Source organism: Antechinus flavipes, chromosome 5 (genome assembly GCF_016432865.1).
Source record: "Antechinus flavipes isolate AdamAnt ecotype Samford, QLD, Australia chromosome 5, AdamAnt_v2, whole genome shotgun sequence".
NCBI classification, from domain to species: domain Eukaryota; kingdom Metazoa; phylum Chordata; class Mammalia; order Dasyuromorphia; family Dasyuridae; genus Antechinus; species Antechinus flavipes.
This window is the reverse complement of record NC_067402.1, coordinates 62,806,113-62,830,072: the sequence shown is the minus strand read 5'-3', so window position 1 is coordinate 62,830,072 and position 23,960 is coordinate 62,806,113. Positions and strand designations below refer to the sequence as shown.

At 37.3% G+C, this 23,960-nt stretch overlaps 1 protein-coding gene across 1 annotated transcript in view; it reads right to left on the bottom strand.

Moving 5' to 3' along the window:
* The window catches only part of APBB1IP (amyloid beta precursor protein binding family B member 1 interacting protein), a 113,084-nt gene that overhangs the window by 6,000 nt on the left and 83,124 nt on the right, over positions 1–23,960 (bottom strand). Inside the window, exons 11-13 of the mRNA XM_052001015.1 lie at positions 10,433–10,531; positions 9,808–9,925; positions 1,759–1,862 (exon numbers count right to left, since the gene is read on the bottom strand). Of these exons, the coding sequence (XP_051856975.1) occupies positions 1,759–1,862; positions 9,808–9,925; positions 10,433–10,531 (321 nt within the window). The remainder of the gene's footprint in view (positions 1–1,758; positions 1,863–9,807; positions 9,926–10,432; positions 10,532–23,960) is intronic.

Sequence of the window (23,960 nt, the reverse complement as noted above, 5' to 3'; positions counted from 1 at the left end):
CTGCAAGGTGTATAGCATTAGGGTTCTTACCCAGGCTACCTGACAATGTACTAGTTTCTCTTTTAGTGTGAATGGCAGTTTCCATATCATGAAAGTTTTAGAAATAACTAGTTTTGATCGAATATATACTATCCAACTTAATATACAATTTAGTTTGACATTTTGAGAGAAAATCATAACATGCCAAAATTTCCAAATGGCTGTGAATTTAGTGATTTACGTACTCTATCCCCCTATGCTACAGTTTATGTTTCAGTTTTCACTCATTATTTGGAAACTGACAAGAAAGGGATTTCACTGAGCCCTTTTGGTTGCAATTTTTGAGTTCTGAACAAATACTGATTAAATGGGATCTTGGAGAATTATGTGTTCCGATTAAGTATGAATGTCCTTTTTAACAGAATCAAACTAAAACTTTTATTTTAATCTATATTCCTGAAGATCTTCTAAAATATATTAGTTCATTTTCAATTCCTAAATAAGTATTGGACCATTCCAAATATGAGTTAAATTACATGGTTTCTGGGGCCTTTTTAGATGCAGACCTAAATTTCCCTGCTTTTTCTTGAAAAGGCACATTTCTTTTAAGAGGCTACAGTAACCTATTGTTTATAGTACATACTATTTGAACTGTTTTTGTTTGTTGGTTGATGGATTAGTTTTTTTTTTTACCAAGTAGTGATGGGTTTGTAGAAACACCCAAATTCTCTCACCTATGCCTCATTCTGAACAAAGAGATAAATCTGCTTCATATATAGGCAGAATTAGGGATGGGATCATACTTTAAATGGTCATGAAAGAGTGTTTTTCATCTTTAGAACTGCTAATTTGATAGGAAAATGAACCCTTCATTTACACTTAGTACCATTAGTACTTAGCACAGGGTTCCACTATCTTGATTTTATCTTATTAAAAAAAATAGTTACATTTTGTCTTGATACAACAAGTGCTTCCCAACAAATATTTAGATGTCATTTTCCCCATCCCTCAAAATACATTATAGTCACATAGTAGTAATAACCTTGGGTTTCACATTAGCACAGGGATCTACTATCTTGTTTTGATCCTATTAAAAGAAATACTGTTACATTTTGTTTTGATACAACAGACACTTCCCAACAAATATTTAAATGCTACTCTCCCATCCCTCAAAATATATTATAGTCACAACATAGTAGTAACACAGTCTTGGTATTACTTTACCCTTGAGTGTCTGCCACAGTAATCTCAATACATATGAAATATTTCTAAAATATTCTCAGAATGAACAAATTATAATTTTATTAATCTGAGAAAATGAACACTGAGCAATTTGGAAAATTGAGCATATGAATACATACACCGCCACACCTCCAGGACGAGGAAAATGTCAACATCAAATAGGTATGATGATTCCCGAAACGTAGAGAGATGGGGCAACATGTCTCTGCAAATCAGCCTACCTCTTATGACAAAGTTTGGACTAATTGATTTGTTTCTGGCCCATACGTAGTTAGCAGGCTGCTGACAGCCTTGTTTACTTCCTGTGGAGCTCGAATGATATCTTCACACTGTATAATTCCCCATACATGTCATAAAAAAATAAAGTTTTAACCAAGTATTCTGCATATATGTTTAAGCTTTGAAGTAGTCTTTCTGTTGGGAGAAACTGATTTTCTGGGTTTTTGTAGAGTTCTTATAAAGATTAAGTAAATGCTTATGTATTAAGTAAATACTTAAATATTAAGTAAATACTCATTTAAATGGAGTAACTTATACCTTTGTTGCTTCAACATGTCTTTGGGCCTCTTGGAAAATTCCACTAACAGAGGGTGTAGGCTGGCAAATCTGTCCATTAGATTGTATAGTACTTGCTGTATGTCCTAAAAAAAAAAAAATGAAAAGGAGGAAAATCAATGTCTTTTCAAGAAGCCAGAATATATAAATAACCTGAAAATGAGATAGTTCATATGTAGGAACTTTAAATAAAGATTCATAGATAATAGTATGCAATACTGAAGGTCTGTCTAAAAAAATTGAGGCTGTAACAGTGTTTTGTAAGAAGCAAAATGAAATTTAAAAAAATGAATTTTTAAAAGTAAATATTAATTAACTGTAATATCTGGAGAATGATGAGTTTAGATTAAGCTTGAACTACATTGAAAACATTATCAACCTGAAAGCCTTTTCTGTTTCAATCCTTGTTAATGAAGATCTAAAATATATTAGTTTACTTTGGTGCCTTTATCAATAAAGATATTGAAGAGTCATTTTAAAATACTAAATTTTGTTGGGTTGTATGATTAAATATAGAGATTAAAGGAAATTCATTCTGATCATTGAGATTCCCCTTTAAGTTACTGGGAGAAAAAATGATATGAACTTACTTTATTATTTTTCTCATTCTTCTAAAACTGTTTTAATTGAGAATTTAATTCGGGTTTCACTATATTTGGAGAACTCAGCTACATTTAATTCATTTTTCATTAAGATCATTATGTTAAATCATATTAATCTGAGATTTATTTGGCAACTACTCAGTACTCTATGTTTTCTTTTTTGCTTTCAAATAAATAATTTAGTTATTTCTTTACTATTTCAAGAGTATTGAAGGTATTTATTAAATATATAATTTCAAAATTCTTGGATTATCCTTCCTCTATTTTTTTTTAAGCAACATCTCCTATTCCTTGAGTCCTCAAATATAATAGGTAATGGATATGTGGAAGTAGTGGCCAATTCTTAAGTACTTAAAGAGAAACATGATTTGTTCTATTTGCCTACAGTGGCCAAAACCTGGAAGAAGGGGTGAAAGATGTAAAAAGCAAATTTAGACTTGAGATAAGGAAAATCTTCCTAGTTGTAAGAGCTGTGTAGATGTGAAAGAGACTGTTTCAGTTCAGGGATAGTCTTTTCTATACAATATTTACAAGGGATGCTTGAAGAAATGTTTTAATGGTGCTTGGTCTAATAGATAAGGCACTTTTGAAAAGCCTCGGCAAGTACAAAAGACCAATTTCTGACACAGTTTTGTAAATATTTTCTTAATTCTGTCTTATAGATATATTCTTTTGTGGAAATATATTTTTGAACAATCTCCTTTTTTAGTTTTCTAGAAATATGAACAAATAATAATTCTCCATTCTAAAAACTCTTTCCAGACTTTTCCCTTGGGAAAGTGGGAAGAACAAAGTCTGAGATCTTCCTTCCAACTAAATTTAACTCTCATATTAGCTGGGATCATTATCTTCCTACCTCTGATTTATTATTACATGATTAATGATTGATGATGTGCACTTAAATTTCATATTAAGAAGCTTATTATTGGAAGGAATTTTTTTCAGTCCTCGAGAATGATTCTGGAATGAATGAACAAATAAATAATTTACTAAGTGCTTATTATATGCAAAGCATTGTGCTAAATGCTGGGGATATAAATGGAAAAAAGACAATTCCTGCTCTCAAGGAGGAATTCTCTACTGGAGAAGATAATACATGTGGAAGCTTTCACCTACAAGTCAGATGAAAAAGTCCCATCGTTCTTAGAGTGTAGTGGCAAAGCAAATGTTAATGCCTGTTATATAATGTCATTTCCACTGATAAAATCATCAGTTTCTATTGTGGAATCACTTGATAGTGAGTTTGGTGACAAGAACTTTCTTTTTTGGGTCTTTATTAGGCAGAGTTACAGTACCTGCAGGGTCACCTGCCAGGCTGCATCTCCATTGGAGTTGCTTCCCCGGATCATGACTGAGGATACTTGGCTGGTAGCACTGTTATGCTCCAGACCCTTAGACCTCAGGGTCCTGAGCTGTGTGCATCATGATGTGAAAGGACAATATAATCAAGGTGATGGTGGTTTGGCTTACCCTTGGGGTGCCTTACAGCTTCAGATAGCCTGGTTTGTCTGCCCCGAGTGTGGTGTTTGGTTGGCGTTTGGTGGGCACGACTGGACCCTTATCCACAGTAATTGCTTCCCTAGATGGTGGCTATGAGAGCTAGACTAAAAGCAGGAATGGAGATCTGGCAGGTGCTGCCACTCCCAAGATTCCCTTCTGATCTTTCTTGGTGGCAGTGGCATTTTAACTTCTTTTTTTAAATTTTGTTCCTATAAATGTTATCTCAAATTTTGGGATAGAGAATCATGTTGAGGGGATGAAAAAGTATGTCAATTTGGACATCTCTCTCCACACTAGAAATGGCTTAGAAATTGCTTAATACAAAATTCAAAAATTTTGTTTCTGGAAAATGTTAGCCTAAATTAAGAAGGCACTATCATTACTAAGATTTTTTTCATTACTCTTTTGTTTTTAATAAAAAAGATGTTTTCCTTTTCTTCTTTGTTGGGAGGTAGAGGTTACAGAATCACAAAACATGAGTTGGAAGGATTCTTAGAAATCAAGGAATTCAGTCTATACCTAAACCAGAATTTCCTCAATAAGAAACCCAACAAGAAGCCATTCAGCCTTCACATGAAGACCTTGAGTGGGAAACCAGCACTTCTAATCTTACTTTTAAATAGTTTTCAATGCTCAGAATTCTCTTACACTGAATTAAAATCTTCCTTTTTGCAATTTATATTCATTGCTCCCAATTTTGATGTCTGAAGCAAACAAGGACAAGTCTTATTCTATTACAGAAAAGAACCATTGGAATATTAGAAGATAATTGTCCCTTCTTCTCCATCTCCCTTATCCAAGTCTTCTTTCCTCCAAGTCTCAGTTTTTTGTACAGTATGATCTCTATGTTTAATTTCTCCCTGGCTACTGGCCTCTACTACCTATAAACATACCTGTTCCTCTTCCAGCCTTAAAAAGTGGATACTTAATACAGTCATTCCTGATAGTCATCACTTCATCTCTCCTCATGTCATTTAGTCATGAAAAGACTATCTACAATCAAGGCCTCCATGTTCTTTCCTTCTATTATGTTCTTAACAATCTGATTTCTGACCTCATCATTCAATTGAAATTGCTCTTTCCAAAGTTATCAATGATCTCTTATCTATTACATCTAATTGTCTTTTTTTCAATCCTCACTTTACTTAACCTTTTTGCAGCCTTTCAGAAAATCATCCACTTCTCTCCTTTGCCAATCGTCACCCTGGTTCAGGCCCTCATCATGTTACAACTTGACTATTGCAGCAGCATAATATTAAACTACCAGTGGTATTGGCCACCTTATTGTTCTGGAACAAAATGCTTCAACTCTTGACTCCAGGCAATTTCAAAGACTGTTCCCACATGTCTGGAATCCTCTCCTATCACATCTACATCTTCTAGCTTCTTTTAAATTTCAACCAAAGTCCCACCTTCTTAAAAAAAAAAGCTATCCCAGTTTTCCTCAATCTTACTGTATTTTCTCTGAGATTATCTCCATTTTGCCATGTAAGTATTCTGCTTGTACATAGTCACTTGCAGGCTGTCTCCCATTAGACAGTGAAGTCCTTGATAATAAAGGTGCCTTTTTTTTTTTTTTTGGTTTTTCTTTGTTCTCTAGTGCTTAGAGAATTGCCTAGCACATAGGAGATAATAAATGCTTGTTGACTTTTCACTGTTATTGTCATATTGTATCTAATTACTGTTGTGATACGGGAGCCACTTGCCAGTGGTTGCTGGAGGTCTAACTCAGATCTGTAGAATGGATGAGAGATGATGATGATACAAGGAGACTGAGAGGCAGTTACTGTTCTCTGACCTCTGTCCTCTTCCCTCTGCCTCCAATTTATTTCATTCCCAATCCACAAGTAACATCTGTGTTAGTAAAGGCTGCTTTGCAACTCCTTCAAGTTTATGATTCACAGCTGTGGAGGCTCTTGGAGAATTGACCTGCTCTTTCATCTAAGCATGGTCATTAATATAATACAGTGGCTCTGGTGATTTTAAACAACTCACTTAACTTTGTTGAACCTTATTTGCCTCATCTGTAAAATGGAAGGAGGGGGTTGTAGCAAATGACTTAGTTCTAAATCTATGCCTTCTTTGTGAATTGCTCCCAAATCTATATATCTAACCCCAAATTCTCTTCAAAGCTCTAGAGACATATATAATTATATGTATTTTTATCTGAGTTACTTTTTGAATTTCAAAATCAACATATATAAACTTGAAATCCTCCTCTTCTTCTATGACTCTCCCATCTTATGGCCCCTACAATCTGCTTCTTTTGCTGATGCCCTTATTGTATGGTATGGCAATTCTTCTATTTATCCATATTCAAAAATACATTTGCAATTCTACTTATCCATACTCAAAACCACTTTTGACTCCTTCATTTCTTACTATATATACCCCACTCCCTCTAATCCATCCTTCCCACCACAATAAAGTGTAATCATTTTGTGTAACAGCTAGCTGTGCAGACCTTGCCAGAGCTTGTGGTTTTGTCTGCTGGTATTGCCAGAACCCAGGTCTCCTTTACATCATGAATTGTTATCTTTACGAATAAGACTGCCTCAAGAAGCCTTCAATTCCTGGCAAAGGTGATAGAATGTACACAGATGAATATGGCACAGAAGCAGAGGATGCACTATCCTCCCTCTTTCCCTTCACTCTCCTAGGAAAGGTACATTTGACCATTTCACTCCTTTGCACACTTTAAATCACTCCTTCCATACCAAGGAAGCTCTTCCTTGTCTTGGCATAAATGGCCGCCGGCACATTTCATATTGTTTTATCCCAGTATTCTTTGCATCAGCCAAACTGGTCTGTTCCTCATCCTGTCACAGCCCACTTTTGTGTCTTTCTTCATGCTGTGCCCCATGACTGAAGTCATCTCCTCTTCCTTTCCTGTTGAAGTCTCATGCAGCTTTTAAAGCTAAATCAAATGTCACCTCCACCTCCTCCCGGAAGTTTGTCTTGATTCTTCCTCTCCACTGGTCTATAATGAAATCTTCCCTCTCAAACTCATATAACACTTTGCTTTCTTCTCATTTTGTAATAAGAACGTAATAAAGTGTAATCATTTTGTATAACAGCTAGCTGTGCAGACCTTGCCAGAGCTTGTGGTTTTGTCTGCTGGTATTGCCAGAACCCAGGTCTCCTTTACACCATGAATTGTTATCTTCATGAATAAGACTGCCCCAAGAAGCCTTCAATTCCTGGCAAAGGTGATAGAATGTACCCAAATGAATATGGCACAGAAGCAGAGGATGCACTATCCTCCTTTCCCTTCACTCCCCGAGGCTGCATATATTATGGATCTTTTCCCCTTCAAGGTTATTAATGAAATGCATATGAACCTGATTTCACTTGTATGGACTGTTTTAGGTTAGTTTTTTTTTTTTTTCCTTCTTGTTGTTATAAAGAGGGAAACCTACAGGACGATGTGATCCCGGCTTCCTCCTTTCCTCTAAGACTGCCCCAGGAGGGCTGTGCTTTGTATTTGGATGGAGGGAGCTGATTGGAGGAAAGGTGACAAAATCCAAGTGTATTGTTTTAAACAGACACACGCTACAGTTATGTGTTGGTGAACAACAGAGAGTTGGTGACCACATTGGTTGCATGCTATTCAGTGACTATAGAGAACAGGAAGCTTTGTCTTCCTGCCTGAACACTGTCTTGCTTCTCACTGAGGCTGTCCAATGAAATCCCTCTGTGGTCAGGTTCAGTCCCTGCTCTTTCCGCCAGATCAGTGTATTGTGGGAAGTTTGGTGCTGTTTTAAAATACAAGCAGTATCTACTTAGAGTCAGGGGTTTGTAACAATGCCCTTGGAAAAGAAGTGTAAATTTTAGCTTCTTTATAATGTCACCTGCAGCACTTGATTAATAGGCTTTTGTTTGTGCTTAAACAGAGGGCTGAGAAAACTGTGGCAAGTAGAGCTTCTGATCCCCCAATTTCCTTCCCTGAATAGTTGGGGAAAGTTGTGAAAGCCAGCCTAGCTTAATTTCCAGGGTGTTTTAAGGGAGCAACCAATAAGACCAATGCAAAGAGTTGCGGGCTTGTGAGGCTGCAAGCAATACAGGAGGGAAACCCTTCAGCAGGAGCTGACCACCCCAAGAAAAGGCGGGAGTGTTTGGAGAAAGGACCACTCAGTGCCCATTATAAAGATGAAGGTCTAGAGAGGGCAGGAGGTTTTGAGCCTTCCCAAATCAATAGATTTTGGAACTTGTTGACCTTTCAAATAGGGCTGAGTCAGAATGAGGAAAAAATTCTTAATTTTAAATATTTCTTTAATCTATTTTGTCAAAATTGCAGAACTGACCATCGTATGGAAACATTGAAAAGAGTCATCCCTATTATTACCTAACATTAATCTCTCTGTGCCCTTGACCCCATCTTTCTGCCTTGTTCATGACGGCAGTTTACCCGTCACTCCTCACTTTCATGTATCCAGGCAGCTCAGCAGCAAAGTGCAGAGTGTACAGGATTAGGGAGTCAGGAAGACTTGAAGACATTTACTAGCTGGGCAAGACATTTAATCTCTCCTTGCCTCGGTTTTCTCTTCTATTAAATGGGGAACAATAAAACACTTGTTTTGAGGATCACATGAGATAATATCAATAAAGTGCTTTGTCAAATTTAGAGCAGATATAAATATTATTCCCCTCCCAAATTGTTAAATTATGTCTTTTTTCTTTGATTCATTGTATATATGGGGTGTGTTGTGTGTAAGGGTGAGGTTACTAAGTTCCTTAACTGAAGATATGGAAAATGTCAGTGTTCAAACATGGCATTTGTATTATATAACATTACAGATTAGTGTGACTGAGCAGTAGTGATCCCGTTCTTTGCAGAGGGTCTGCTCTCAAGATAAGAATGAGATCCCAGTTCTAACCAAGAGGCTGAGAACAGTGACAAAGAGGGTCACTGGCTCATGAACTGTTTAAGCAGTTTGAGAACTGGCAGAAAGGGCGAACAAAAGCTCACACTTAATCTTACACTTTTAGGTTGCAGAGGGATTTCATCACAGCCACCTGGTGAAATAGGTCAATTGTTTTTGGGCCAGATCTGTGATTTTAAGGGCATAGGCATTGTCTTCCCAATGAGGAAACTTCCTTAAGCTAAAGAAGATTAGCAATTATTCTGCAACTTTTAGTCTTTGAGAACCAATTGCTTACAGCAGAGATATCAGATGTTTGGCCCACATGGTATCTTGAAACGGATTAAAATGTAATTGGAAAATATTTAACAAAAAAATGCCACAAAACAAAGATAACATTATATTTTAAAACTAAGTCACTGTATAACCTGCAGGGATCCTTATGTACGGTACAGTGACCTCTATTTTTATTTGAGTTTAACACCACTAGCCTAGAACACAAAGAGTTTAAATGACTGAACTCAGGCTTGCGAAGTTAATAAATGCCTGAACTGGGGTTCAGGCCCAGGGCCCTCACTCCAGGTCCAGCATTCTGTCCAGTAAATCTCATCATTTTCAGGCCTAGAAAGAACCTAAGAATGGTAGCAGTTATTCTTACTAGACAGGAAAAAATAAAACTAAGAGATACCCATGTAGGATCTCTTAGATCCACATTCTTTTTTAATAATAGTTTTTTTATTTTCAAAATATATGCAAAAATAGTTTTCAACATTAACCCTTAGAAAACTTTGTGTTCCAAGTTTTTTTCTCTTCCTCCCCCCCCCACTGTAGACAGCAAGTAATCCAATATATGTTAATATGTGCAATTCTACTAACCATATCTCCACAATTATCATGCTGCACAAGAAAAATCAGACCAGAACCTCATTCTTAAGACTGGCTAAGATCTTTTTACAAAACAAGACTTGAAAATGCAGGATCTGCTGGGAGTCTATTTCTTGGGCTGGAAGAAAACTTAAAGATCATTTAGTCCAGCTAATCGAATGATAAAAGCATTCTCTTGATACCTTTGGAGGGTGTCTGAGTTGTAGCCGCTGGCTCCACTTTCCCTAGGTTAGACCACCGAGAGGCAAGTCCAGCTCTTGCCACTGCCTTTTGATAGTTGTCATAGAGGATCTTTCCATACTAGAGAGAGAAAACACAACCCACAATACAATGTTTGGCTAAATTTATCAGGCAAGTATATTCTTCATAATCAAATATTCATTTTTTTGACTGAAATATTTGCAACCTGATCATCCTTTTAATTCTGAAGGTGATTTTAAAAAAATTACTTACTAGTCCAAATGGGAAAGTTATTTACAAGGAAAGGAATAAACCTACACAGGACACAGAAGTTTTTATTGTTCCCTCTCTTGCTGTCAGGCTGTTAGCTAATAGTTCTGCTATTCTATTATTACAACATGCTGAGTAAAGGTCTTCTGGGGGCTTATATTAGAAAATCTTTATTTCCAGCTTATTGCAGATGCACATATGTTTCTATTACTTCTTATGTGTTAACTGGTCAACAAATCAAAGTCATTTGGAGCTTAAATCCAAGACCAAGTCACATTGTCTACTGTCTAATCTTGATACAAGGAAAGAGACCAGATAAATAATTTGTGTAGAGTCAATATAGAAAGATTTTCTCACCTTGGCAATTCTTATTCCAGTGATCCACTGATTTAGAGTTCTTGCATCATCACAGCATAGATACTTGATATATTGTGACTCCTTCTGAATCTGGGGGTGCTGAAATAAGTTAAGTGATAGATTTAACAAGTCATGTTTATACTCTTTGAGGAACTCTAAGTGCTTTGCAAACATTTCTTTGTCAGTAAATGTTACCATCCACATAATTTTTTTGGTATGAGGTTTCAGAGGGATTAAAAAAAAAACAAATTAAATATGGATGAAAGTATTATGTGATATGTCATGAGCCTTTTGAAACTTCAATAAGAATATTAAGTTTTTCATTTATATAGCACTTTATTTTTTTCATAATTACAACTTTTTATTGATAGAACCCATGCCTGGGTAATTTTTTTACAACACTATTCCTTGCACTCACTTCTATTCCGACTTTTCCCCTCCTTCTCTCCACCCCCTCCCCTAGACGGCAAGCAGTCTTATACATGTTAAATATGTCACAGTATAACCTAGATACAATATATGTGTGCAGAACTGAACAGTTCTCTTGTTGCACAAGAAGAATTGGATTCAGAAGGTAAAAATAACCCGGGAAGAAAAACAAAAATTACATAGCACTTTAAATATTATTTCATTTGATTCTCACAACAACCTTGTGAGACCCATTTTACAGATGAGTAAACTCAGATTGAATAAATGTAGTTGATTAACCTAGGGTCACAAAACCAGTGAGTATGTAAGGTTACATTCAAACTCAGGTCTTCCTGACTTTAAATCTAATACTCATTCCACTGTACCATCGCACCGCTCCACAAAAAAAGATAATTTTTGCTTCCGTTATTAGATTATGATCTATGCCATTTCTACTGTTATCAAATGACATTTAAAGGTGATTGTGTAGCACTATATTAGGTCTTCTACAGTAGTTAAGAATTGGAAGGCAAAAAGTCTCTGCCCTAAGAGAACTCATCTTGTTATGGAGTGAAATATATAAGTATGATTGTTTACCATCTAAGGCAACAGTGATAGAGTCAGGCATGTCAGACATATCCACAACTGAGCAAGCCTAAGATTTTTAGTTAACTAGCAGCCCTGTTTGGGGCAATCAGGAAGTTGGCAGGAAGGGAGAAGAAAATCCTGAGGCTCAATCCAACTGAATAATCCCAACCCACTGTCATGCACAAGTTTTCCCCAAAAGTAAGTACTCAAAGTTGAAGAGGCTGATCTGTGTGCTATAGAACTCCTGACCATTCCTACTCTCGCTATATTTGAAAGGTGTCAATACTTTAAAAAATTCAGTGTTTCAATGATGTGGGTATTCTTGTCACCCACATAGATTGCAACTTCGTTGTGCCTTGTAAATTGGTGAGAAAGTTGGTGAAAATGTGTTATAATATATACAAAAAATTATGAACCACAAACACTTGATTTTCTGAGGGTTCCTGCCCCATTTTCCTATTTCCTTCTTCCTTCTGAATTGCTAATTAAATTAAACTAAAATCTTAACCTTTTTAGAGTCATGTTCCCCTCTGGCTATATGGTATGACCTCTGGACTCCTCAGGATTATGTTTTTAAATTCATAAAATAAAATACGTAAGATCACAAAGGAAATCAATCAGAGTGAAATATAGTTATCAAGATTTTTTTTTTTTAAGTTCATGAACTCAGGCTAAAAACCTGCTCCAGGATGCAACTGGGATGCCATTCCTGTTTAGAAACATTTAAAAGTGTCCCACTATGGTTTAGAGAACTATACTTATTGGTTAAACTTTTTCCTTCACCCAGCGGAGATAGGGCATAGTAAAAAAAAAACACTGATTAAACACCTACTTTGTGCCAGGGACTGTGCTAAGCACTGGAAGCATAAGGAGAAGCAAAAGATAGTCCCTGCACTCAAAAATCTCATAATCTATTGGGGAGATCTAATCAGCAAGCAAATTATGGGCCAAACAGGATATGATTACCAGAGGTAAGGCACTGGAATTAAGAGGATTGAGAAAGACTTCTTATAGATGTCAGGAGTCAGAGATGGGAGAGAAGAGTTTCTACACTTAAAAAAAATCTGATTTAAGCATTAGTCCCTTGGGGTAAGATGGCAGCCAAGCTCATCTAGAAGGAAAATGGTGGATCTACTGGAGCAAGGGTCCTTTGGAGACTGAACGTGAGAAAGGGAGTTGGAGACACACCTTCAGTAGTAAAAGGGCTGAGTTAATGTACTGACCTTTTAATACCCTCAGCTTATAATTATCAATATATATACACAATATGTATGTCAGAATTCTACATGTTAATGATCCCACAAAAAAAAAAAAACAAACCTGTGGCTAATCTTTGTTAAAAACCTTCCTTTGGGCTTCCTGAAACAATTTTTAGAAATCTTGTTTTTGCAATTTTAGACCTGACATATCAGTCCCAGCAATGGCTCAAAGAATCCCAACCAGGATGTACTGGAGCCAGATTAATTGTATGGAGAGACAATTGTTAAATTTTCAGCATGACCATTTACGGCCTGGAAATTTTTGTTGTTCATTTGTTTCAGTCACACCTGACTCTTTGTGATCCCATTTGGGGTTTTCTTGGCAGAGATACTAGAGTGATTTGCCATTTCCTTCTTCTCATTTTGCAGAAACAGGCTTACATGACTTGCCCAGGATCATACTGGACCTAATAAGTCTCTAACTTGTGTCATATATAACTGGAGAGTCAGGAATCCAATAGAAGTTTAATTTCAGAGTGAGGGAAAAGGCTTGCAAGCAAGAAAGCAAAATAGACACATGTGCCAGGGCTCTGCCCATAGAGGGGACAACACCTGCCTTAGTATGGCTAAATCCTGAAACTTAGGATTGCAGCAACAATGAGACAAGTTTGATTCATAGCCCAGTCCCCATGGGCAAGTCATAAAACATTTTTGAAATTCAAATGAATTGTTTGAAATATAGAGATGATAATATCTGTATCATTTTCCTCATATATTTGTCCTGAAGCTTAAATGCTAGTGTGTATAGACTGCTTTGTAAATGCTATGTAAATATGAATTATCTTTCTTTTTAAAAAATAATACTTTATTTTTTCCTAATTACATGTAAAAATAATTTTTAACATTCATTTAGCAAAATTTTGAGTTTCAAATTCTCTTCTTCTTCTTCTTTTTTTTAGCCTCCTTGGGTTCTGAGATAGTAATTTCATATAGGTTATATGTGTGTGATCCTGCAAAATACATTTGCATATTGGTCATGTTATGAAGGAAAACACAGATTTAAAAAAAAACTGCACAAAAAATAGAATGAAAAATAGTATAATTGCATGCTTTGATCTGAATTCAGATTCCATAGTTCTTTCTCTGGATGGGAATAGTATTTTTCATCATGAGTCTTTTAGAATTGTCTTGGATCATTTATATTGGTGAGAAGAGCCAAGTCATCACAATATTGCTGTTACTGTGTACATTACTATATATAGTATATCAGTTCTGCTCACTTCACTTTGCATCAGTTCACCTAAGTCTTTCCAGGTTTCTCTGAAAGCAACCTGCTCATTATTTCTGATAGCACAAGTATTCCACCATAACCATATACCACAATTTGTTCAGTCATTCCCCAACTGATGGGCATCCCCTCCATGTTCAATTTTTTGTCACCAGAAAAGAGTTGCTATAAATACTTTTGTACAAGTAGATCCTTTCCCCTTTTAAAAAAGTTTCTTTGTGAGACAGACCTAGGAGTGTTACTTTTATTTCTTAAGATGATTATAAATTAAAACTGAGAGGGCACGCAGAACCTTCTCGTCTGCCCATTCTGCTGATGAAGAAATGGAGGTAGGAAGTTGAAATGATTGCCCATGCTCCTCCAGGAAGTCAATATCAGAAGCGAAATATGAACTTAGGTCTTAGTTCTTCTGGTACATACTGTCTCTCTAAAGTTAGCTACTTCTATATTTTTTTGGGGGGAAGGAATAAACATTTATTAAGTAACTACTACCGAGTACCTACTATACTGTGCTTAATGCTTTACAAATATTTCATGTGATTCTCACAACATCCTCATTTTATAATTAAAGAAACTGGGGCAGAAGGGTTAAGTGACCCGAGTAGAGTCATACGACTAGTATCTGAGATAATATTTGAACTCGGGCCACCCTGATTCCCGGCACCATGTACATTTGGAAGCCCTGCTTTAAGAATTCTAACAGAATTGTCTCAGGGGGACGACCTTGCTTCAGGCAGGTGTGACTTTAGCCTAGGAGGGCCCATCTCGATCCTGGATTCCCTTTTTTCAGGTTAAAATGTAGCCGATTAGAAGGCAAAAAGCCTGCTGGTTTCTGAAATGTAGAGAATTTCCCTTTGTCTTGTAGTTTTCCTTTGATTCCAGCAGATGGCATCAGATACCTTAGGATAACTGATTCATTGCCTATTCTAGGTCCCTATGATGGGACCATCATTCTGTATGTCAGTCTTTTTTTCCCCTTGGCCAGTGTTACCCTAAACACTCTCCTCTCTGAAAGGCCAATAAAATGGAACTCATGATTAAATAAACTAAAGGGTCTCAACTGCAGGGAGGGTTTGCTAAGGGCACTAACGGGTTGGGGAGTGGGAAGGCTAATCAAAATGTTTCCTCCCTTGATCAAGTCCACCAATACCAGCACTGTTTCCTCCATTAGTGAAAAGGGAAAAGCACAAACAAAGAAAATATAAGCCCCAGACAATTGTGAGCTAAAATTACATTTTTGCTCAGATTTCTTTCGCTAGAAAAAAGTTCAAGTCATACACTGCAAATGAAATTTTCCTTCGATCCTTTAGGACTTTCCTACCATTTCTTTCACATTTTTAACCACTCCAGGGAAACAGCATATTTTATTTTGTGATACTCCAACAGGGGTTCTCAAACTACGGCGGCGGGCCAGATGCAGCAGCTGAGGATGTTTATCCCCCTCACCCAGGGCTATGAAGTTTCTTTATTTAAAGGCCCACAAAACAAAGTTTTTGTTTTTACTATAGTCCGGCCCTCCAACAGTCTGAGGTCCAGTGAACTGGCCCCCTATTTAAAAAGTTTGAGGACCCCTGCAAGAAGACCTGAATTCAAATGGGGCCTCAGACCCTTCCTATCTGTGTGACTCTGGGCAAGTCAATTAACCTTTAACTGTAAAATGGGGATCATAATAGCACCTATCTTCCCAGGATTGTGAGGATCAAATAATAGCTTAATATAGTGCCTGGCACATGGAGGCATTATATAAGTGCTTATTCCCTTCCTAACAGGGGACTTTGTATTTTTGTAATTGGAAGATAGCATTCAAGGACCAGAAGGTCAGGAATGGAGGAGAGGAATAAATGTTGTAAGCTTGTTCTTGCAAAAATTCAAGTATAGATACTCAACTGTTAAAAAAAAAAAGTCTCTAAATTACACAATTAAAAAAAAAAGCTCGAGCAAATTGTGGTATGAATGTAATGGAATACTAATGTGCTACTGGAAATGCTGAGCGGGTGAATTTCAGAAAATTCTGGACTGACTCACATGAACTGATGCTGAGTGAAGTGAGCAGAACCAGGAGAACATTGCACATAGTAATAGCAACGTTGCCCAAAGACCAACTTTGATAGACTGCTCATTTCAACAATACAATGGTCTAAGACAGTTCCAAAAGACTCAGGATGGAAAATGCTATCCACATCCAGAGTGAACTACGGAGTCTGAATGCAGATTGAAGCATACTACTTTCACTTTTGTTTTTGTTTCTTGTGGTTTCCCCCTTTTGTTCTGAGTCTTCTTTCACAACAGATAGGGACTAAGTAGTATTTTGAAAGTATTAAAACTAAAAGAAAAATTAATTTTCCTTTAAGAAATTACACAAGGGTGCCAAAAGCCCCAAATGAAATATATGCCCTAGAATTTAAAAGGAAAGCTTTTAAAAAAAAGTATGATTTTCCCCCTTGACCTGTGACTTACTTGGTTTAAGGAACTCCCAAAATGAAAACTCCCTCTACCAATGCAACCCGACAACTACCAACAATCAGTCAATAAACATTAAATGCCTACTATGGGCCAGACCTGCTGAATACTGGAGATACAAAAAGAAGCAAAAGATTCTTGCCCTCAAGGAGCTTACAATCCAATGGAGGAAATAACATGTAAAACTATTGTGTTACTTAAAGTTTGAGACTGTCTGGAACACTAAGCCGCTTCAAGACTTTTCTAGGATTACAGAGTTAGTATGTGGTAAGGAGAGTATTTGGATGTAGGTCCTTCTGACTCTCTCCATCTCATGTTAAGGCTGTCTATAGTACTTTTTACAATGGAAGCAACACAATATCCATATAAATTGATGAAATTGTGGATTTACAACAGAATGAATGAATAAGAAGGCATTTCTTTATTACTCACCATAGACCATGCTCAATGCTAATGTGTTAATCTAATCTTTTGTACAAATGGGTTAATGAGGAGGGCAGGATATTTCTGTAAATTCCTTCAATTAGAAATGGAGAACTGGATTTGTACTTTCATTTGTATAGATAAGAAACTCTACTTCTTCTAATAGGACAGATAATCACTTTTTTTTTTTTTTTTGCTACATATAGTCTTAGAAAACTGCCAAATGAGATGATGAATCCTACAGCCAATATGTTTCAGGGTCAAGTCTTGAATCTGGATATTCCTGTCCCTAAGACCCTCTCTCTATTCACTACTTTATGATGTCTCTCAAAGTTTATCAAAGGAAAGATTAAACTGAGGTTTAGCCCTCTTAATCCGTATACTTTGTTCCGCTCTTTTATACAGATGAAGAAAGAGCCTCACTCAACTTCATGCAGGTAGTAAAGCTAATAGATCTGGCCTTGAGCTTAGATCCTCTGACTTCTTAGATCAGTACTTCTGAACTCTACCACACTCTTTCTGGAATGTTTGCACATCCATGCATTGCTGCATTAAGTAAATATAGTTTCCCTAATTAAAATGTGGTCACAGTTCCAGATAGTTTCATGGAAGGCTGAACAAGATGGGGGAGAAAGCACCAGGGTGTTGGTAAACAAATTAAGTTCTCTAAACTATAACTAAACCTCTGAGCAAGGAAATTAATATGATTTCCCCACATTATTGCAGAAGAAACTAGGCCACATGGGAGAGGGTGAGTGGGCTGGGTGGTTGGGAAAGCAGAAGCTGAAGCTAAAACCAAACCAAATCATGTAGCTGGAAAGAGAGAAGGAGGAATGAAAAGCAACAACTCATTGATTGTTTTCAAATTAGCAACTGGCTTTTTGATGAAAAGAATCAAAATTCTGCTAAAAAAAGGGTAGATTTTCATCTTCATCTAGACCGGAGGACTATTATGAGAAGAGAATTAAATCTGTAACTGAAGAACGTGGGTATAAAACCCAGCTCTGCCCCTTAGGGGAGCTGGGGCCAGTCCCTTGTTTTCATCCAACTTCTTTGTACAATGACACATCTAGTCTACATGAACTCAAGGGTCTTCTAAATCTATGATCCTATAATTTAGTTTCTTATCGTCACCTTTTTTATGAACCACATTGAGTGGCAGCTTGGAAATTTGTTTGTTTATAAAAAGTGTTGTGATTTTCTCCACATTCAAAAAAATTTCTGTTTCCAATAACATTGATGCTTTGGACTAAGTCTACAAGTTCATATTTCATTGTTGTTGTTGTTGATTTTTATCCTATTCCCTCATTCTTTTAAAGGGTTTCCATTTAGGGTCCGCTTGAAGTTCCTTAAAGTTTTTTCTTTTTCTGTTTTGATCATTTTTCTTAAATTTGGAAAGACTCAGGGATGGGTCAGCCCTGGGAATCTACTCTAAATAATGCAATAGAATTGTGAGATGGTGTAAAGGAAAGAGCCTCTCAGGCTCCTTCCAGGTCTACATCTATAACCTATGCTCCCTCTGAGAGACAGCAGACAGCCTCAAGGACATAAAGGGAAAAAGTGACAAAGAGGCTATTCCAGTCCTCTTCTGGCTACATTTTTCTCTAGGACCCATCGGTGATCAGCAATAAGGGATGAGCATGGAAGCACACTTCTTAATCAAATGGACAACAGCCATGAAGCCCCAGCTGCATTCTGTAAGGCTCATTGCAAGGGGTCAAAAGTCCTAATGGTCTCAGTTGCCCTAAGGAGCTGGGCAAGTGTAGGGGGGCAATCAAGGGCTGACTCCCCCAGACTGCTTCCCCTTGAATGGAAAGGCTCAGTTGATCTTTTTGAAGTATTTCCCTCTGTTTTTGACATTGTTACACAGCCAGAATATCTTTGACAGGAGGCGAGGTGTATACATGCTACACAATGTCAGAACCGTTTGACATCAAAGCTCAGGCTTAGTTAGTGATGAGAAACCCTTCCAAAGGGGCAAATAGCAAGGTAATCTATATGCAAATTAACCGGTTTACTTGGTCTGATGTGCATGAGACAATGTGTGGATTTAATTATGGTTTATTGGGTATGGTTTTGCTTGAGTAATCTGAGAGTAATGGTGCATAATGCTGAATTAATCTCAGATTTAGAAAAATTGGTTTCCAGGGAATCGGCTGAGACAAGGGCATCAGCACATAGCATTAAATACAGCTGGGTACCTGTCTTAAAGCCGACCTGCTGAAAGAGGCCTTTCTATCCTCTGAAGTCTGTATACTTACAGTCCGAGGGGGTCAAGGCTGCCGAACTCTCCCCTCTCGGAAATTGATCCCAAAACTGACCTTATGTCATAGACCCAATCCTATACTCTCACATCCCACCCTTGACTCTTTGTTGAGTTTATTCAGTCATGTATCTGAGAGCAACATCTCGCAGGAGGACATGTTTTGTGTTTCAGGTTAGTCATATAACAGATGGAACTGCTAAGCTCATAATAAGTCCAGAGCAGGAAAAGACCTGAGGGGCCCTTCCTGGATCTGTCTCAGAATAATGTTTTTAAATGAATACAATACATGGGATTACAAAGGAAACCAACAATGTTGAAATAGAGTTATTGAAATATGTATATATATATTTAAAGCAAATTCACAGACCTCACAAGACTCTCTGATCTCATTATATTGATAAAGAACCTGACAGCCACCCAGGGAGGTTAAATAACTTGCTCTATTTGACACAGTCAATGTTAAGAGGATTTAAATCAAAGTCCTTAGACTCCAGAAGTGGGAGGACACCATGAATAAACGTCATCAACTTTACCATCTTGCTCAGGACTGGGCTTGCTCAGTGCACACCTATCAAATCCTTATACGATGTATTGAGAGTGCACAAATTTCACTTATTATTAAGAATAAAAAAAAAAAAACAAGTTGAAACTCTGCTTGTGCCTCTGAAGGTGAAGTACAGTAATGTTTTCTGCCTTGTCATCAAGGCTTTGGAGAAGATGCTAAAAAGATGACTCTGGATGTGGTCAGCTCACTGATAACAAACCAGGATGATCTAGTCTCGAAAAAGACTGTCACAAGAAACAGATTCTTTTAGGAGTTTCAGTTACGAAAGACTGCTATTCTATGGTGAATCTGACTCTAAGCTTAGATTCAGAACTTTCCCAGCTTGGTAGGATGGTCAGACCTGGTGCTCTACTGCCATTATCTTAAGAGTTCAAGGTCACTTACATATTACAAGGAGGTACTGAGGAGTAAGACCAGAGCAGTGCTGGGGCAACATAAATGCATCTTACTATGCCTCTTAGCCCCGAGCACTCACTAGGTACTTAAACTTATCCCTTTGCTCTAAGCACTCAGTAGGTGTTTAAACTTAGCCCTGAGCCCTAAGCACTCAATAGGTGCTTAAAGTTAGCCCTTAACCCTAAACACTCAGTAGGTGCTTAAACTTAGCCCTCAGCCCTAAGCACTCAGTAGGTGTTTAAACTTAGCCCTCAGCCCTAAGCACTCAGTAGGTGTTTAAACTTAGCCCTTAGCCCCAAGTACTCAGGAGGTGTTTAAACTTAGCCCTCAGCCCTAAGTACTCAGTAGGTGTTTAAACTTAGCCCTCAGGCCTAAGCACTTAGTAAGAGTTTAAACTTACCCCTCAGCTCTAAGCACTCAGTAGATGTTTGGTTAATGTTGGTTAAATGTTAATATATAGTTATATGAGACAAAGGGAAATTTTTTGGAAATACCAAATTCCTTAAAAGTGAAACCTAGACAATAATATTTTATTTTAAAAAGTAACTTATACATCATGTTGAACCCAGGACTAAGAAAACATAGAAACCTCGTCAATGTATTTTGGTTAAGAGTAGCAGCTAAGTGGTTCAGTGGATAGAGTAACAGTTCTGCAATCAAGAAGACCTGCTTCAAATCTGGCTTCAAACACTTATTAACTATGGAACTCCAAGAAAGTTACTTAATTTTTGCTTGTCTCAGTTTCCTCATCTGTAAAATGGATGCTAATAATAATGGCATTTAGTTTCATTGTTGATGTTGGGAGTAAATGAAATAACACATTTAAGTTACTTTGCAAATCTAAAAGATTTGATATGTGCTAGCTATTATTACTATTATTATTAGTAGTAATAGTAGTCAATAAACATATATAGAGTATTTACTATGAGCCAGGCGCCATACTAAGTATTAGGTACATAAAGAAAGGCAAGAGAGTCCCTATTCCTTAGAAGCTCACTGTATAATGGGAGAGACAACTTGAAAAAAAAAACAATGTTCCAAGAACATTATGTATGGGACAAATTGAAATTAATCAGCAGAAGGAAGGTATTAGTATTAAAGGGAAGAAATTTCTTGTAGAAGAAAGGATTTTCGCTAGGACTTGAAAAAAAGTTTGGAATAGGGAGAGGTTTGGAGGGAAAGAGGAGTTCTATTTTGGGCATGTTGGATTTAAGATCCCATTTGAACTGTCCAATGGACAGTTGAAGATGTGAGACTGGAGACAGGGCTGGAGAAGTAAATTTGAGAATTATCAGCATGGAGATGAATCCATTGAATCTACAAAAGCTACTGAGATTATCAGCTGAATCACTAAAGAGAGAAAAGAGAGGAAGATCCAGGACAGATCTTGGGGGATACACACAATTGAGGGATATGAGCCAGATAAAGATTCAGCCAAAGAGAGTAAGAAGGAATAGTTAGATAAGTGAGAGGAGCAGAACCAGGATGGAGAGCTGTTGTTCTTGATGTTCAGTCATTTTCAGTTGTCTCCCATTTGGGGTTTTCTTGGCAAAGTTAACCGAGTGGTTTTGCCATTTCCTTCTCCAGCTCATTCTACAAATGAGGAAACTGATATAAAAGGGGTTAAGTGATTTGCCCAAGGTCATACAGCTATTTAGTGTCTGAGGTTGCATTTGAATTCAGTTTTTTTCTGACCCCAGGCCTAGCATTTTATTCACTGTTCCACCTACCCATAGAAAAGTAAAAGAAAAAAGAGTATTAAGAAGAGAGTGATTGACAATAGCTGAGGATGCATTAAAAGGCCATTATTGGGACAGCTAGGTGGCTCAGTGGATAGAGCACCAGCCCTGAAGTCAGGAGAACCTGGGTTCAAATTTGACCTCAGACACTTAACACTTCCTGGCTGTGTGACTCTGGACAAGTCATTTAGACTCAGCAATGATGAGATAATTTTTAACTTTGAAGAAAGCAATTTTATTCAGTTTATCTAAAAAGATCATGAGTGAGATTAAAGGCGTTTAGCCAAAAAAAAAAAAAAAAAAAAGAAGGAAAACCATGGGACAATGGCTAGTAGAGTTGGATAGATCATGTAAGGGAGTAATAGGCATGCAGGAAAATAGGAAAGAAGCAAGTGGACAAAGGCTGAAGATAAATGAGAAAGGGGAAATGACAGCGAAAAACCAAGTGGAGAAGATGGGATGGAATTGAAGTGACTTCGTTCAGGTTTTTATAATCTTTTGATATGAACTGTGGTGTTTCCCAAATTTAGGTAAAAATGGTAAATTACTGAAGTAACAGTTGTGTTATGGTCCTTTTTAAAACAGCGGTAAAACAGGAGGAAAAAAATAACAACTACATTCAGTATGCCCTCCAATAATACACTATGTTGCCTTTGGCTAAGAAAGCATCATTCATGATAGCAAATGTGCAAGAATATTATTTGTATAGACTTCTTTTATGTGTTATATAGTATACTCAATTTCTTTCTTTCTTTCTTTCTTTCTTTCTTTCTTTCTTTCTTTCTTTCTTTCTTTCTTTCTTTCTTTCTTTCTTTCTTTCTTTCTTTCTTTCTTTCTTTCTTTCTTTCTTTTTTTTCTTTTGCTGAGGCAATTGGGGTTAAGTGGCTTGCCTAAAGTCACACAGCCAGGGAGTGTTAAGTGACTGAGACCAGATTTGAACTCAGGTACTCCTAACTTCAGGGCTGGTGCTCTGTCCACTGCACCACCTAGCTGCCCCAACACCCAGTTTCTTAAACTGTGGAGCACAAAATTATGGTTTATTATCATTAAATGTTTGATTTGTATACCTATTTTATATACCCGGGGTCATGTAAAAATTTCTCAGGTGGAAAGCACTGTGAGTAGAAAAGTTTAAAAAGCCCTGCATTAATCCATGTATGAAGTGCCTACTCAGTGCAAAGCACTGTGCTAGGTCATGGAGAAAATACAAAGTTTTATTAAGACCGCCATCTTGGAATCACATTTTGGCAGGAGATGGGATGCAGGGCCAAGGCAGACTTTGAGCAGTGGTCACAGACTCTTGAACCCTCCCCATCTAGTCTCCTCTGTGAGACCCTGTGTGTCTCCAATGGCTGCCTGGGCCCGGGGCTGTGGCCTGTAGGTCAGGGCCACGGATTTTGCTTTAGCATCAGTTGGCTTCTAGGAAGGTCCAATCCGTGACCTTCGCTTCATTAACATCAGGCTCCATTCAACTTCAAACAGCTCAGCCGCCTGACATTTGTGTATCTGATTACTAGTCTGATCCCCAGCAGTGGAACATACTGTAAGAGGCTAGAGTTTTACTGGTTTATTAGATGCTCAAGTTTGATGTGTGCGAAGTGTCTGGGGATGGAACAATGATCCATGTGGGTATGAAGAGATGGGGCCAAAGGAATAACTGAGCAATAAAAAAAAATAAGATCCCCTGAACCCACTTATAAGAATCAGATGCTAAATTTAGTAGATGAAAGATATTTCTGGTTAGCCTTGAAAGACATGGTATCAATGTAGACATTTTTCTTTTTAATTTAGTCCATGTAAATTTGCCAGTAAGGACAGATTCTGTTTTAAAATTTCCTCCATTTTAAATATAAGGAAGTCAAAATGTAAAGAACTGACTTCTTGGGTTTTATTTTTAGCATGTTATCCACAAAATGCTCATTCAAGTTCAAATTCCAGAATCTCTGTCATAAATTGTAGGAGAACCTAGAGCTGAGATTCATACAGGAGTTTCAAATTTGGATATCCTTTAGGGTTGTAGAGATTGTTCTTTAATAGGACTGGAGAGCCACAGCAAGGTGACTGACCACCTAGGATGGAAGCATCTTTCCTTTCTGTACATGTGTTTGAAAGATCGTTCCATTCTGATGAAGGGATGGATTTGGTGGCCAGCATCTTGTTTTTTTTTCCCCCAAGTAAATATTCTCTAAAAATATA